The sequence below is a fragment of the Arachis hypogaea genome, chromosome 2 (genome assembly GCF_003086295.3).
Source record: "Arachis hypogaea cultivar Tifrunner chromosome 2, arahy.Tifrunner.gnm2.J5K5, whole genome shotgun sequence".
Lineage (NCBI taxonomy): Eukaryota > Viridiplantae > Streptophyta > Magnoliopsida > Fabales > Fabaceae > Arachis > Arachis hypogaea.
Window position 1 is genome coordinate 98,748,703 of NC_092037.1, and position 15,898 is coordinate 98,764,600.

At 27.9% G+C, this 15,898-nt stretch overlaps 1 protein-coding gene and 1 non-coding gene across 3 annotated transcripts; both read left to right on the forward strand.

Annotated features, from left to right (window-relative positions):
• Positions 1-1,049: 1,049 nt before the first annotated feature.
• LOC112755617 (BTB/POZ domain-containing protein At1g03010) lies at positions 1,050-4,932 on the forward strand. Of its 2 annotated transcripts, none has more exons than XM_025803828.3 (4): positions 1,050-1,333; positions 2,674-2,740; positions 2,813-4,021; positions 4,302-4,932. In XM_025803828.3, the coding sequence occupies exons 1-4, from the start codon at positions 1,242-1,244 to the stop codon at positions 4,836-4,838; spliced, it is 1,905 nt and encodes a 634-aa protein (XP_025659613.1). In that variant the 5' UTR covers positions 1,050-1,241; the 3' UTR covers positions 4,839-4,932. The 2 variants fall into 2 exon arrangements, with proteins under 2 accessions (XP_025659613.1, XP_025659620.1); XM_025803835.3 differs by lacking the exon at positions 1,050-1,333 and adding an exon at positions 2,047-2,528.
• Positions 4,933-5,248: 316 nt separating this feature from the next.
• On the forward strand, positions 5,249-5,321 carry TRNAR-ACG (transfer RNA arginine (anticodon ACG)). Its single transcript has one exon. It is a non-coding gene; the product is annotated as a tRNA-Arg (tRNA).
• The last annotated feature ends 10,577 nt before the right edge of the window (positions 5,322-15,898 follow it).

Below are 15,898 nucleotides of genomic sequence, written 5' to 3' on the forward strand. Positions count from 1 at the left end.
GATATTTATTTATTAAAAAGAATGTGTGTATTTAATTATTGGAAAAGAATAGGTAGAAAATAAAAATATTAAACAATATGAACAATAGATATATCGAATATTTTTTAATTAGATGTGCGAATAATTATTCTAATATTAAGATTTAGATTAATAATTTAAAAATATAATATATTTTAATTTAATTAATAATTATTCATATTATGCAAGAAAATTATTAGTTACCTAATATTTTCCCTATCTATTCATGGAGGAAGATACATACACTGCACTAAACTTCAATTGCTAGGCCATAATTAACATCAACCCATTAAGTGAGCTCAAATTTATGAAAATATTAAGATTGTAAAGTTATTTTTATATCTTTTTAAAAAGACAATCATATCCATTTTAAAAATATAAATCTCTAAACATCTATACAATTTTTTATGAATTTTCTATTGCACTATTCTAAAAATGGTATAAAATTATATTATGGTTACTATTAAAATTATTTAATTTCATTTTACTACCACAATTTTATTATTAAAGATAAAAAAAACTCCAAATCTATTAATATAAAATATAATCTATTAACTAAATAAATAAAATAAAAATATAGTCACCAAAAATATATATATATAATTAAATTTAATATTTTAATACTTAAATTAATTAATAACTAGTAAATAATCTAATCTATAATATAATATAGCATGGTTCTTAACTTCTCATTATAATCATGTAATCCAACTCATCCTATTAATTTCTACTTTGCTTTACACATAATAGAGCTAGTTTATGATGATAATAATGTTTATGTGAATAGCTTTCCCTAGTCATTATTACAAACCCCCTAAAAGCACTGCAATTCCTCCGGATTCCTGCAATTTCTTAAGACAAAAAACATTGTAACAAAAACAAAAGAAATTAAAAGTCACACTTTATTCATCACCTTTCACCGAAAAGTGCAACCACACCTGCGTTTTCCCTCTTGACTTTACTTCAAGTTTATTTTTTTTAATCATTATAAACTCTTACAATAATAAATAATATAAATTTTCAAAGTCATCACTCATCACCACACACCACACTACCCTTTAGCAATTGCATAATAAGTTCAATGTTGCCTTCACTTCTTCAGAAGAATGATGCAAATATAGTTCTTTCTTTTTAATCTACTGGGGTGTGCATAAGCTAAGGTTTCATTCATAATAATTTCAAGGTTCATTTTTTTTTCCTTTTTCTTTATTTTCTTCTTGGAGATGGGAGTGGTAACTGTTGGTGAATTGAAGCCTAGCATTTCAGGAAAAAGAACCTTCCGTCCAAGTTCAAGCATAAGGCATGCCACTGAATGGTAATTAATTAGTTTTCTTGCTCTTGAAACATATATGCTTAATTCCATTTTATTTATTTATTTATTTATTGTTCTATTTTATTTTATATGTTAGTCAGATATACTTGTTTATCTGCCTATAATTAACTGCTTAACTATTTAGAAAAGATAACTTCATGACATGTTATGAATAAAATTTTAAAATTTTGATTTTAGTTTTTTGCTCTCTCAATCTTATTTGTTGCACTTCTTAGTCTCTTGTTCTTTTTATGCTTCAATGTTCAGTTCTTTCAGAAGGAATACAGCTAAAATACACCTGTTTTATTTAGTTTTTCTTTTAATAACTTTTTTTTAATTGTTTATTGTTTTCAATTTTAGTTACAAAATTCATCACACTTTATTTTTTTGTCTTATCTTCTATTTTAACCAATAACCCTTGACCAAATCTTGATGTAATCCTTGTATTCTTCTGTGTTTCTTTTTTCTTTTTTTCCTGCTTAAAGTTGTGTAATTGGTAGTAGGTATTTATCTACTATCTATATTTCTATTTTTTAAGAGTTGAACTAAGATTTTTTATTTAAAATATAAAATATTTACACTATTTTAACTAATCTTATATTATTATATTTAATAAATAAAAATGTGGATTACTACACATCATAGTTAGTAAAACTATGAAATAAGTGCAGAATTGGTGTGATAAATGCCTCACCATCTATATGAAAAAGTCTTTTGTCTCAAGTCACATCTGAATTTTTCTATTCTTTCATTGTCAAGCCACATGTAAGTAATTTTGGAAGTGCAAAATGAGTTGGGAGGCACCAAATTTTGACAATAGTTCTACTCTAAAATTTTACAGAAATTGCAATTGATATGTGAAAATATTTGTGTAGTTTCCACTTCTCATTTTTTCACTGGTGATATTATGGATTAAATTTTAAGGGGGTTCCATCCACAGTTCCACACCATATAAAGTGTCACAACCAATACTCCATTATTAAATTTGGACTTAACCTTGTGTAACCATACTGTCTGAAGTAACTGACAAAACATATAGTCCCACTAAAAAAGTTGTTTTTATTTAGTTGGGTCCATCCTTCAACTGCAGCACTAGATCATGGAAAGATCACATATTGTCTTTTGGTTTTGTGGAGTGTACACAACACAACACATACAGAAAAAGATTGAGACTCCATTTTTGTGCATTTAATTGATTGTAAGTACATGCTGCACCAAGAAAACACATAATTTTTAATTTTTGATTAAGAACAATAATTTATAACACAATGTGTTGCTGCAATTCTTGCTTTAAATACCATGTCTAAGTCATTCAATTATTCAGCTAGATTTGTTTGTTCCAGGCCAATTTCTGATGTATCTAGTGATTTTACAATTGAAGTTGGATCTTCAAGCTTTGCACTTCACAAGGTAACACCATTTTTCTTTTAGGTTTCTGCATTATTCAGCATATATCTAAGTTATGTGCATTTTTTTCCACAGTTTCCTCTGGTTTCTAAGAGTGGAAGAATAAGGAAACTGCTGTTAGAGGCTAAAGACTCGAAGGTTTCGCGCATAAGTCTGGCGAACGTGCCGGGCGGCCTAGAATCATTCGAGCTAGCTGCGAAATTCTGCTATGGAATCAATCTTGAATTAACACTCTCCAATGTTGCTATTCTAAAATGTGTATCACACTTTCTTGAAATGACAGAGGAGTATGCAGAGAAGAACTTGGAAACAAGAGTTGAATCATATCTAAAGGATACCGTTCTACCTAACACATCAAGCACCATAACCGTGCTTCATCGCTGCGAAAATCTTCTTCCATACTCAGAAGAGATCAACCTTGTTAGCAGGCTAATCAATGCGATTGCGAATAATGCATGTAAAGAGCAGCTTACCTCTGGATTGTTGAAATTGGATCATAACTTCCCTTCCAAGACTATTTCTAGCATGGAACCAGAGACGCCGTCGGATTGGTGGGGAAAGTCTCTCAATATTCTTAGCCTTGAATTCTTCCAGAGAGTTCTGACGGCCGTGAAGTCGAAGGGACTAAAACAAGAAATGATCAGCAAGATCTTGATAAATTACGCGCACAATTCGCTTCAGGGGATTGTTAGTATTAGTAAGGATCCTCAATTTTTCAAGGGAAGTTCATCTGACTTGGAGTTGCAAAAGAGACACAGGATAATTGTGGAAGCCATTGTTAGCTTGCTGCCTACGCAATCAAGGAAAAGTCCCGTTCCAATGGCGTTTCTATCCAGCTTGTTGAAGGCTGCAATTGCTGTGTTCGCTTCTTCGTCGTGCAGATCCGATCTGGAGAGAAGGATTGGCCTACAGCTTGACCAGGCAATCCTTGAAGACATACTAATTCCAACAAATTCGCAGCAAAATTTGCAGAACACAGCAATAGTTTATGACATGGATTCAATTGTGAGGATATTTTCCATTTTCTTGAACTTGGATGAGGAGGAGGAGGATGATAATCGAATGCGAGACGAAAGCGAAATGGTTTATGACTATGACAGTCCTGGATCTCCAAAACAAAGCTCAATTATTAAGGTTTCAAAATTGTTGGACAATTTTCTAACCGAAGTAGCACTCGATCCGAACTTGTCACCATCCAAGTTTATATCGCTTGCAGAGCTACTTCCAGATCACGCCAGAGTAGTTAGTGATGGTCTCTATAGAGCTGTTGATATCTTCCTTAAGGTAAGAATTCTTTCTCGATTAAGTAGTTTCACGATTGTTTCGAGCAATAACTAAGAATTGTTCGAAACAATCGTGAAACTACTTCTCCCAAAAAAGTTAAGCAGATAGGATCTTAAGCTAAATTTTATGAACGCTTCGATTATAAAAGTTCTGATATTATGTCATGAAAGCACTTCTTTCAAAAGTTTAAGTTGACACAAAAAGCTGTAAGAATGAATGATTATATTTCTAACAGAGACTAGACTATTGTCTTTGATTTGTTTGCTTTTTTCTTGTGCAGGTTCATCCAAACATAAAGGACTCAGATCGATACCGTCTTTGCAAGGCCATTGATTGTCAGAAACTGACTCAAGAAGCATGCAGCCATGCAGCGCAAAACGAAAGGCTGCCGGTACAAATGGCGGTTCAAGTTCTTTACTTCGAGCAAATCCGGCTGCGAAACGCAATGAACGGAGGACACAACCAGATCTTCTTCGGCGGAGGATTCAACGGCCAGTTCCCTCAACGCTCCGGGAGCGGAGCAGGAAGCGGAGCCATTTCTCCGCGAGACAACTACGCTTCCGTGCGAAGAGAGAACCGGGAGCTGAAGCTGGAGGTTGCGAGAATGCGAATGAGGCTAACTGATTTGGAGAAAGATCACGTTTCAATGAAGCAGGGGCTTGTAAAGACACGCTCTGCAAGCAGGCTATTCAAATCATTGTCAAGAAAACTTAGCAAAATTAATATTCTATTTAGGATATCTAGCATTAAGCCAAATGGTGCTAGTTCAGAAAGCAGATTCCCTTTCCCTAGGAGAAGGCGTCACTCAGTTTCATGATTAGTATAGTATAATAATGTGTAATATATATCCCTAAATATATTAATATACATAATGTATAGTGTGTATTAATGCATGGCATGATTGTTTCCTATTTTTCTTGTGGATAATTTTTTAATTTCTTTTATCACTGTTTATGGATTGATATATCATATATGTGTTCGTTGCAGGAATCATTAAGGGAACAATGTATCTTTTTTTTTTTGGTCGGTAGGGAACAATGTATCTTAATTCTTAATTTAGACATGGTTTTGCACTTTCGCGCATGCTTTAGACTTTAGAGTTTAGCAATACACTATCATTGTGTTTATATGAAAATAGGATCTGCTCGAATTGTATCTTATGCTTACGCTTTCGTTGTAAATTAAATAATAGTTACTTATACTGAAAATGAGCAAACGGGAAACAGTGACTCCATGGCCCAATGGATAAGGCGCTGGTCTACGGAACCAGAGATTCTGGGTTCGATCCCCAGTGGAGTCGTGGTTTTTAATCTATAATATCTATAATGGACATATGACTATATGAGAGAAAGTTGGTATATAGGTTATCTTTTAGACTTACCATTTAAGCCAATCTCAAATTTATTATTATGGTTTATTTTTTAATTTTAATTTTTACAGAAGTATTTGAGTGAGAAAGAAGACTTTTTAAGTGTTATTGGTAAATAAATTTTTTTTATAACTAGAGTTAGGAGTGCCAATTAAGTATGGACGGATTTTTGTCTTATTCAATTCTGTCTTATGTTACAATAATTTGTATAAAATTTGTTCGGCTCCTACTTATAAATAATAAAAAATTAAACTCTAAGTTGTTTTCATTTGTATTCGCCTCACTCTTATTTGTTCCTATAATTATTAAAATCTAACAAATAAAATAAAATTTTAAAATTTATATAATCATTATCACATAAATAACATAAATTAAAATAAAATTTTAAAAATAATATAATATTATTAATTATTTTACTAATTAATTTACATATATTATATATAGAGGTGTTCATGGATCAGATCCGATTCACATATCCGCGATATTTATCTGAATCCGATTCACAAGATTATCGGATCTGCATACAAATAAGATCGGATTGCAGATTTCATGTAAGTATCTGTATATCCACATATTCGCAAAAATAAATAAATAAATAAATATTTTTTATATTTATTTTAACTAATAATTATTATATATATTATATTTTTTATTATTTAAGAAAAGTATGTTTAATAATATTTTAAAAGTAAATATCTTTAAAAAGTAAAAAAATAGTATTTTATTGATATTTTTTAATAAAAATAAGTTTTTTAAAATATTGATATGTTTTACGGATATATCCGAGATCTGATCTGATTCGATCCGCAAATGTGCTGATAATATCCTAACTAAAAAATTGCAGATATTTAATTCGATCCGATAATTTTAGTACAGATTATCGAGATTTTAACCATATCCAATCCAATTTAATCCGCATTTATATATATATACCAAGACGGATATTATCCAAATTTAAGCCCGTCCTATTACGTTCCCGCTGAAAATCCGCCCCTAACGGAAGAAGCATCATGGGTACTTTCGAATTCGAATAGTGTTGCTATTTTTAATTAGAATATCATAAATATATATTTATATCTAATTTTGTTATAGTATTTGATAAAAATATGAACACATTGAGAACCTAGTAATTCTCCAAGATCACCCGGAAAGATCGAGAGAAGAACTCGGGAAATTGTTTGGTAGATTTAGGAGACACTTCTTCGACTTTAAAACAGCTGAATATGAAGCCTGCTGCGTTAGGGTCAAATCACAAGGTTCAGTGAAAACATACCTCCTTTGAGTTATGGCTTCAGTATAAAAATTCCTATCTATTGGATGAACTTCATGTTAATAGTTGATAGTTTAAACAAGCTTGACTTTGGTTATTATATTCTGTTTTGTTTTACCAAAAAAAGCTTTATTTTTATATTTATTTTTTTTTATACAAAATCCTTATATCATTATATTATCTTGCAACAGGTAGTATTTTGACACTAAAAATACTGATGTAATGCGTTTTGGTATAAATATGCATATTTTACTTTTTTCAAAATATTTTAAGAAAGTATTTTATTTGAAAGTAAATGAAAATTAATATTTGATAACCAAAATTCTACTCATTATAAATTATTCTAAAAAATCTAATTTTTATTTTGTATCAATTTTAATTAGCATGATTTACAAATAAAATATATACATTTTATTGTTTAAATTAATTAGTTAAATATTTATTAAAGAATAAAACTTACAAATAATATTATTATATTATATTATATTATATTATATTACAGGACACAGGTAGTATTCTACTGATACAAAAAAATATTGATGTAGTGTATTTTAATGTTAGTATATATATTTATCTATTTTTAGAATATTTTAAATTTTTTTTAAATTATAAAAAAATTTAACATTTAATGAATATATCTCATTGTTTGAATTAATTAATCAAATATCCATCAGAAAATAAAATCTACGAATAATATCCTTAATTAACATGTTTTACAAAAAATGTTTTTTATTTCTGTACAAAATCCTTGAGATAAATTAAATATCTATAGTAGATCGTTTTAAATTGTATAACATAATTGCATTTTGTAATTTCTGACTAACTACAAATTAAAAGAGGGTTTGTAATATTCACACCGCCATATTTAAACCTAATAAAATCAAAATTAAACTCATTTAATTTGACTTGTTTGAGTGGGTTTGTTATTACTTATTAGTACTTAGCTGGAAGATAAAGTTTGAGTCACAACTCACAACTCAACCAAAGTGCTCAACCAAAGAGCATTTGAACTTTCCTTTGACCCACGTTCTAACATATACTTGCGTCAAGTACTTAAGGTTTGAATTTGACTGCTTTAAATTTAGTTTCAGTTCCATTGCCCTCAAATCTCAATATACACCATATATATTTAGATTTATGTAACAAACTATGCTAACATGTTAATTTAGCAAAGTAGTGCATATCAATAAAAGTAAGGTTTAATTTGATAAAGTTTTTTAAAAAAGTATTTATATTTTTTAAAAATATAAATTTTTTATTTTATATTTAATAAATTAAAAAGATCATATTTTTGTGTTTGTAATTTTTAAAAGATCACAGTATTTTTAAAAAGTGAAATTTTTAAAAATTAATTTGTATTTTTTAAAATTTAAAAGTATAATATAATCTCATATATTAATTAATTTTTTAATTTAACGTGTAAATTTATATCTTTTATAATGTTTTTAAATCTTAAAAATTAGTTTATCAAATATAATTGTTATTATTTATATTTATTAAAAGTTATTTTTAATTTAATTTATCAAATATAAAACTATACTTTTTTAAAAAAAATAGTTTTTATAAATTATTTTTAAAAAATAAAAGTTTTATCAAATTAAATCTAAAGGTTATATTAGCTTCACGTGGAACCAGATAACCTAACTTCTAGAAACAACTAGCTACAACTCTCCAACCTTATCAAATTGTATGTTTTGTTTTTAAAATAATAATCATTATAATAAAATAAAATAAAATGTTAAAGTGAAAAATAGACATGGGCACAGTTGCACGTGTGAAAAAATCACGCGAGAGGGGCAAATAAATTGTGATAATCTTTCGGACAAAGGAATGAAATTGAAATAATGAAGGTTGTAATTTGAAACATAGAAAAAAACCGGAGAGAAAGAGAGAAAATAGAAAACCCTTCCAAAGGGGTATTTCTCTTTCCCTTTCACTTTCCCTTTTCAACTAAACTTTCTTGGGAAAGAATTCTATCAGGTGATCTTCATGATTTTTTTTTATAATTACATTAATATCAACTTCTTCTTTTCCTTTTTTTTTCAGATATTCATAGGTAATACTTTCTTAGTAGGTTTAAAATCATTCTAAAAGACAATTAAAAGATAATTAGGTAAAAACTTATTTCAAAAAGCTCTTTATTCATTTATTACAACAAATTAAAACAACACATCTCAAACATAAAGAACAACTCTTTCAAAATGAATATTTTTAAAACTATTAGGGAGCATTACAGATAAAATAGTAAATATTACTATGCTCAGAAGAAAATAAAAAATGTAGCACTCTCAAAAATTTTCAACTCTAAGTTCTAAAATTCTAAACTTTAAACCTTAAATCATAAATTATAAATCTTAAATCTTAAATTTAAAACTCTTAAATTCGAGCCATTAATATAAAATATAATAAATAATAAGTAAAGATTTGTTTAATTTTCAAAAAATATAATACTCCTTTTGAAAATTTGTTAATTAGTCACATTTTTTTTTATAAAATGAATTGAATTTGTATTTGTTTGGATATAACAAAATAATGTTATTAAATCTAATGAATGTATTCGCTTTAAGAAGTCCATTTTATTAGAATTTCGAACTTTTATGACTCAACACTTTTGTGTTTTTTTTTTTTTATTTCTTACATGTTTATACTATTTAAGTCGAATACCCTTGTTCTTTGTTATTAAAAAGAAACGTTGAAAAAGTAAAAAAAAAAGGCGATAAAATTGAAAAACACAAATTTAATGTTGAAAGAATTTTAAAAACAACAAGAACGGAGCGAAAAAAGATATCTTCGAAAAACGATACCTCTTCTTATCTTTTCACAAAGAAGAGTAAGAATTCAAAGAAATTCAACGAAATAGAAGAGATGCTATTATTACATATAATTGAACCTTTTGTCGAACCAAAAATTGAATCTATATATATAAAAACATATATTTCTACAAATTATTAGAATGTTTTTGTATGTCGTAAAAGAACCAACCCTCTAAACAATTAAAAAAGAATGAAGGGGGCAAATCTCGTTTTTTTTAATTCAAATAAATCAGAGTTATCTGAAATTTTTGGAAATAGTCCCCGAACTCGATTAAACTTAGGCTATAGAAAAAAATAAATCACAAAAAATAAAATGAGAATAAAAAAAATATAATAAATAAAAAATATTATTCTAATATAAATAGTAATAGAAATCTAAACATAAAAATATAAATATATATTATAATCTTAGAGTAGGGCTATACGGACTCGAACCACATACTTTCTTGGCAAAACAAATCAAATTGCTTATTAAAAAATAATTTAAATTGTTTAAAAAATTCAACATGCATTTTTTTCATTCTTTTTCATTAACTGATATTTCGATAAGCTAGTTGACCATTTTTTTTTTACAAAAAGAATAAGAAGATAATTTCTTGTGCATTTACTTATTACAGAAATGGTACGATTTGATTATATTTTTTTATTTATCTTAATCTTATGAAAAAGATACATTATTTTACGTTTAATTGGAAGCATTAGGCTTTCAAGATTTCAAATGCTTAGTTTGCGCGCTCAAAATTTTCGGCTTGCAATACATGTGAAGTAATTTGGTTGCTACTCAAGCATCTTGATACCCATAACGGATTCAGAAAATTTTGACAGTGGAGACAAAATATATATAACATAATAATAATTTGGGTTTAGCTAATATGTGTCCTAAAGACACATGACAAGCTTAATATTAATGGAAGAATTTAATAACTGCAAAATAAATACATTAAAAACTTAAGTTTTTTGTATTTCCAACAAAAATAATCTCAATTTGTAATCTTAATATGTACTTTTAGGACACAAGATAAATAAACTCTAATAATTTTTATAATAAAAATATTATATTGCATAAAAATCAGCTATAAAATTGTTCATTAATCATTATGTATTTGTGTATAAATATATTTATTGTCTAAATTATTTTCAATATGTATTTTGTATTTCAATACGTATTCTATATGGGTAGTTACTTTTTATGTACATATAGCATAATTATTGTTATAGTTATATTTTGTTATTGTAAAATATGATTAGTCTTCAAAATATATAATTTACAAATTAAAACACTAAAATAATTTTAAATAATAATATATAATTTTATTTTTTAGGTTTCATATTTTTAAAAAAATTGATTCATATTTTTTTAACAATACAATCGAAATGTCTTTTTTATATATATATATCACTAAACAATTATTTAGAAATTCACTTCTCGTACAATCAAAAGCCAACTCTCAGTGATATTAATAGTTGAAAAATTCTTTCAATGTGCTACAGAAAAAACTAAAACTAATTTTAAAAAAGATAAATAATATCTTTTGAGTTTATTTTTAAGAAAGAACACTAATCTTATTTAAATTGAGAATTTATCATTCTAATAAATATCTAATATGAAATTCTTAAACTGATTGTTAAGTACCAAAAATTAAGTAAAAAATTATTGTGGAGTCAAATTCAATAATTTAATAGGGGCAAATAAATATTATTATCATATACTATTCAAAAAAATTTCAAATTGTAGTGGGGCAACTACAATGTATATAGATCCGTCCCTGCTTGGTACCATACCTTTTTTCGTTCAAACTTCAAAGAGTTAAAGGGAGATAGTGAATCAAACTATTCGCAAGGGTTAACTTGATCCTATTCCTCATATGAGGAAATCCTAAAAGAGCCGCCGACTCTAACTATCGTCTACATACGATTCCTACTAGATTTGACAAACTACCTATCTTACTTCCTCTACGTTCTTGACAGTCTATTTTGTCTCAATAGAGCAGTGGGATGTTTTAGACTTCTTTTTTATTATTTAGAAAAAGTAAGCCATTGATTCAGGTACAAGAACAAAACTCTACCAATTGAGCTATATCTTCCCGAGAAAAATGGAGCATACATGAAAGAGTCAATTTTTTGTTATTTTTCTTGGCACAGCTGGGTCTGGACTTGAACCAGAGACTCCGCTCGTGAAGTAAATCATCACACCTATATTTTAATCTAGCCAATTGGCAAAGAATCAATAAATTTCTTTTCGAGAGCTATTCATCCTTTTCAAACGCAACATACAACTATTCGCTGTACTGCGCTCTCCAAGTGTACTTGTTCTTCCTTCTTTTTTACCATAACAAATCTTTGTGAAAAAATTCTGACCAGAAAAAAAAAGACGTTAAAAGAAAAACATAAATTTAGTAACTTAATTGTATTTTATTTAATTAACAACAAAATTCAATAATTAAAATTAAAAGTAGTTAAATATCATTCTTTAAATATAACATTTTAAAAGAAAAATATTTTATAATTATTAACACAACCTTATCGATAAAATGGTCTTACCAATTTCATGAAATATTTTGGGAAACTTTCTACCTAAAAAAAATAAAAAAATAAAAACTTATCCATTCTAAGTTTCTCTCTCCTCGTGAGATTAAGAAAAATATTTTTCTTTTATTGTTTAACTTGCCAAAGAAGAAATGTAAATAGTATTAAAACAAATCAAACTACTTATTAGAAAAATAATTTATATTGTTTAAAAAATTCAACATGCGTTTTTTTTTGTATTCGACTTTTTCATTATCTAATATTTCGATCAGTTAGTCTACCATCTTGGCATCTTTTTTCATAACAAAAAGAATAAGAAGATGATTCTCTGTGAATTTATTTATTACAAAGATCATCTTATAAAAAATACACATTATTTCACCTTTGGTTGGAAGCATTAGGCCTTCAAAATTTCAAATGGTTGGTTTGTGTGCTCAAAAAATCCTGCCTTGCAATACATGTGGAGCAATTCGGTTGGAGCTGAAGCATCTGATACCATACATTTTTCATTCAAAGGGTTGACAGGAGTTAGTGAATCAAACTATTCGCAAGGGCCAACTTGATCATCTTCTCTAGGATCCCAAATGAGAAAACCATAGAAGAGACGTCAACTCCAACTATTATCCATGTACGATCCCTACTAGATCTGAACAACTACCTATCCTACCCCCTCTACGTTCTTGACAGTCTATCTTTGTCTTAATAGAGTCTTTCAGTAGGATGTTCTAGTCCTCTTTTCTATTACTTAGAAAAAATAAGCCACTAATTCATGTACAAAAAACTATCATTACCGCTTGGACAATTAGACATTCAACTTGTAATCGCAACGACTCAATTTCAAGAACAAAGCTATCCCAACTGAGTTATATTCTCCCGAGTCATGTAGAGCATGCATGAAGGAATTAGTCTTCTGTTCTTTTGCTTGCCAAGCTGGCCCATTCTGAATTTGAACCAGATTGCACCTACAATTCAATCCAACTAATTGGCAAAGAATTAATAGATTCCTTCTGGGAGATATTCATTCTTTTCGAATGCAGCATACAAGAGTTTTTGTTCTCCCTTCTTTCTTACTATAATAAATCTTTGTGAAAAATTTTCGATGAGAAGAAAAAGGAAGACATTTAAGAAGAAAAATATAGATTTAGTAATAATATAATTGTATTTTATTCAATTAACAACAAAATTTAATAATTAAACTTGAAAATAATTAAATATCATTCTTTAAATAAAAGAATTAAGAAAATATTTCATAATTATTAACACAACCTTATCTATAAAATGGCCTTAATAATCTCATGAAATATTTTGCTAAACTATCTTTCTTTTCTTCTACCGAAAAAAATAAAAATAATAAAAAAAACTCATTCATTCTAAGTTTCTCTCTCCTTGTAGGATTAAGAAAAACATTGTATTTTTATTTTTTAACCTCCCAAAGTAGAAATGAAAATGCCAATAAATTATAACTCAAATGACATAATCTTCTCATACTCATTTAAGAGATCGCGGATTCGAATCTCCTTATCTTTGGTAAAAAAAATTTTCCGTTTGGTTGGAAGCACTCTCCATATGTGCTTGTTTTTCCTTCTTCCTAACCATAACAAATCTTTGTAAAAAAATTCCAATGGAAAAAAAAGACGTTAAGAGAAAAACATAAATTTAGTATTAAAATAATTGCATTTTATTTAATTAACAACAAAATTTAATAATTAAAATTAAAAGTAATTAAATATCTTTCCTTAAATATAAAAATTTAAAAGAAAAATATTTCATAATTACTAACACAACCTTATCTATAAAATGGCCTTAACAATCTCATGAAATACTTTGCCAAACTTTTTTTCCCATTCTATAGCCAAACTTTCTTTTTTCCATTCTATCAAAAAAAAAAAAATAATAATAAAAAAATTTGTTCATTCTAAGTTTTTCTCTCCTCATGAGATTAAGAAAAATATTTTATTTTTATTTTTTAACTTCCAAAAGAAGAAACAAAAATAATAGTAAAATAAATCAAACTACTTATTAAAAAAATAATTTGAATTGCTTAAAAAAACTCAACATGAATTTTTTTTTTTGCATTCGACGTTTTCATTAATTGATATTTCGATTAGTTAATCAATCATCTTTTTTTTTTTGATAAAAAGAATAACAAAATGATTCCATGTGCATTTACTTATTACAAAGATGATTCGATTTGATCTTATTTTTATGAAAAAGACACATTATTTTACGTTTGGTTGGAAGCATTGGGCCTTCAAGATTTCAAATACTTGGTATACGCGCTCAAGATTTTTCGCCTTGTATAATACAGGTGGAGCAATTCGGTTGCTGCTAAAGCATCTGATACCATACTTTTTTCATTCAAAGATCTGAAGGGAGATAGGGAATCAAATTATTCGCAAGCGCCAACTTGATCATCTTCCCACGGATTCCAGATGAGCAAACCCTAGAAGAATCACCCACTCCAATTATCGTCCATATATGATTCTTACTAGATTTGACTAACTACCTATCCTAATTCCTCTACATTATTGGCAGTCCATTTTTGTCTCAATAGAGTCTTTCAGTAACATATTTCGGTCATATTTTCTATTATTTAGAAAAAGTGAGTCACTGGTTCAGGTACAATAAACTATCATTATTGCTTGGACAATTAGATATCCAACTTGTAATCACAATGATCTGATTGCAAGAGTGGACTCTACCAACTGAACTATATCCTCCCGAGTCAAGTGGAGCATACATGAAGGTGTTAGTCTTTTGTTCTTTTTCTTGGCACATTTGAGCTATCTTGGACTTGAACCAGATACCTCGCTCTTGAAGTAAATCATCGCATCTACAGTTCAATCCAACCAATTGGCATAGAATCAATGGATTCCATTTCGAAAGATATTCATTCTTTTCAAACGCAGTATTTAACTATCCACACTTTCCAAATGTGCTTGTTCTATCTCATTTCTTCGTTATCATAACAAATCTTTGTGAAAAAATTTCGATGAGGAAAAAAGGAAGACGTTAAGAAATAAAATATATTTAATAATAACTTAATTGTATTTCATTTAATTAATAGCAAAATTTAATAATTAAAATTAAAAGTAATTAAATGTCATTCTTCAAACATAAAAATTTAAAAGAAAAATATTTTATAATTAACAAAACGTTATCAATAAAATGGCGTTAACAGTCTCATGAAATACTTTGCCATACATTCTTTCTTTCATTCTACCAAAAAATTTAAAAATTAAAAAAGTCATTCATTTTAAATTTCTCTTTCCTCATGGGATTGAGAAAAACATTTTATTTCTGTTTTTTAACCTCCCGAAGAAAAAATAAAAATAGTATTAAAATAAATTAAACTACTTATTAAAAAAAATTTGAATTGTTTAAAAAATTCAACATGTTTTTTTGTATTGGACTTTTTCATTAACTGATATTTCAATCAGTTAGTCTACCATATTTTTTCTCGACAAAAAAATAAGAAGACAATTTCATGTGCATTTACTTATTACAGAGATAGAACCATTTGAATATATCTTTTTACTGATTCCAATCTTATGAAAAAGACACTATTTTACTTTTGGTTGGAAGCATTGGATCTTTAAGATTTCAAATGTTTGATTTGCACACTCAAAAATTTCTACCTTGTAGTACATGTGGAGCAATTCAGTTGCTGCTGAGCATCTGATACCATACCTTTTTTGTTCAAAGGGTTGAAGGGAGATAGTGAATCAAATTATTCACAAGGACCAACTTGATCCTCTTTTCTAGGATCACAGGTGAGAAAATCCTAGAAGAGATGCCGACTCCAACTATCGTCCATATACGATCTCTACGGTAGCGTTTGTTTTTAAAGACAGAACAGAACATGACACTGAGACAGAGACAATAGGACGGAGACATTA

Coding starts and splice junctions, on each gene's coding strand:
- LOC112755617 (XM_025803828.3), top strand. CDS start 1,242: ATGGGAGTGGTAACTGTTGGTGAATTGAAGCCTAGCATTTCAGGAAAA. Junction 1,334..2,673: donor ATAAGGCATGCCACTGAATG/GTAATTAATTAG, acceptor TGTTTGTTCCAG/GCCAATTTCTGATGTATCTA. Junction 4,022..4,301: donor CTGTTGATATCTTCCTTAAG/GTAAGAATTCTT, acceptor TTTCTTGTGCAG/GTTCATCCAAACATAAAGGA.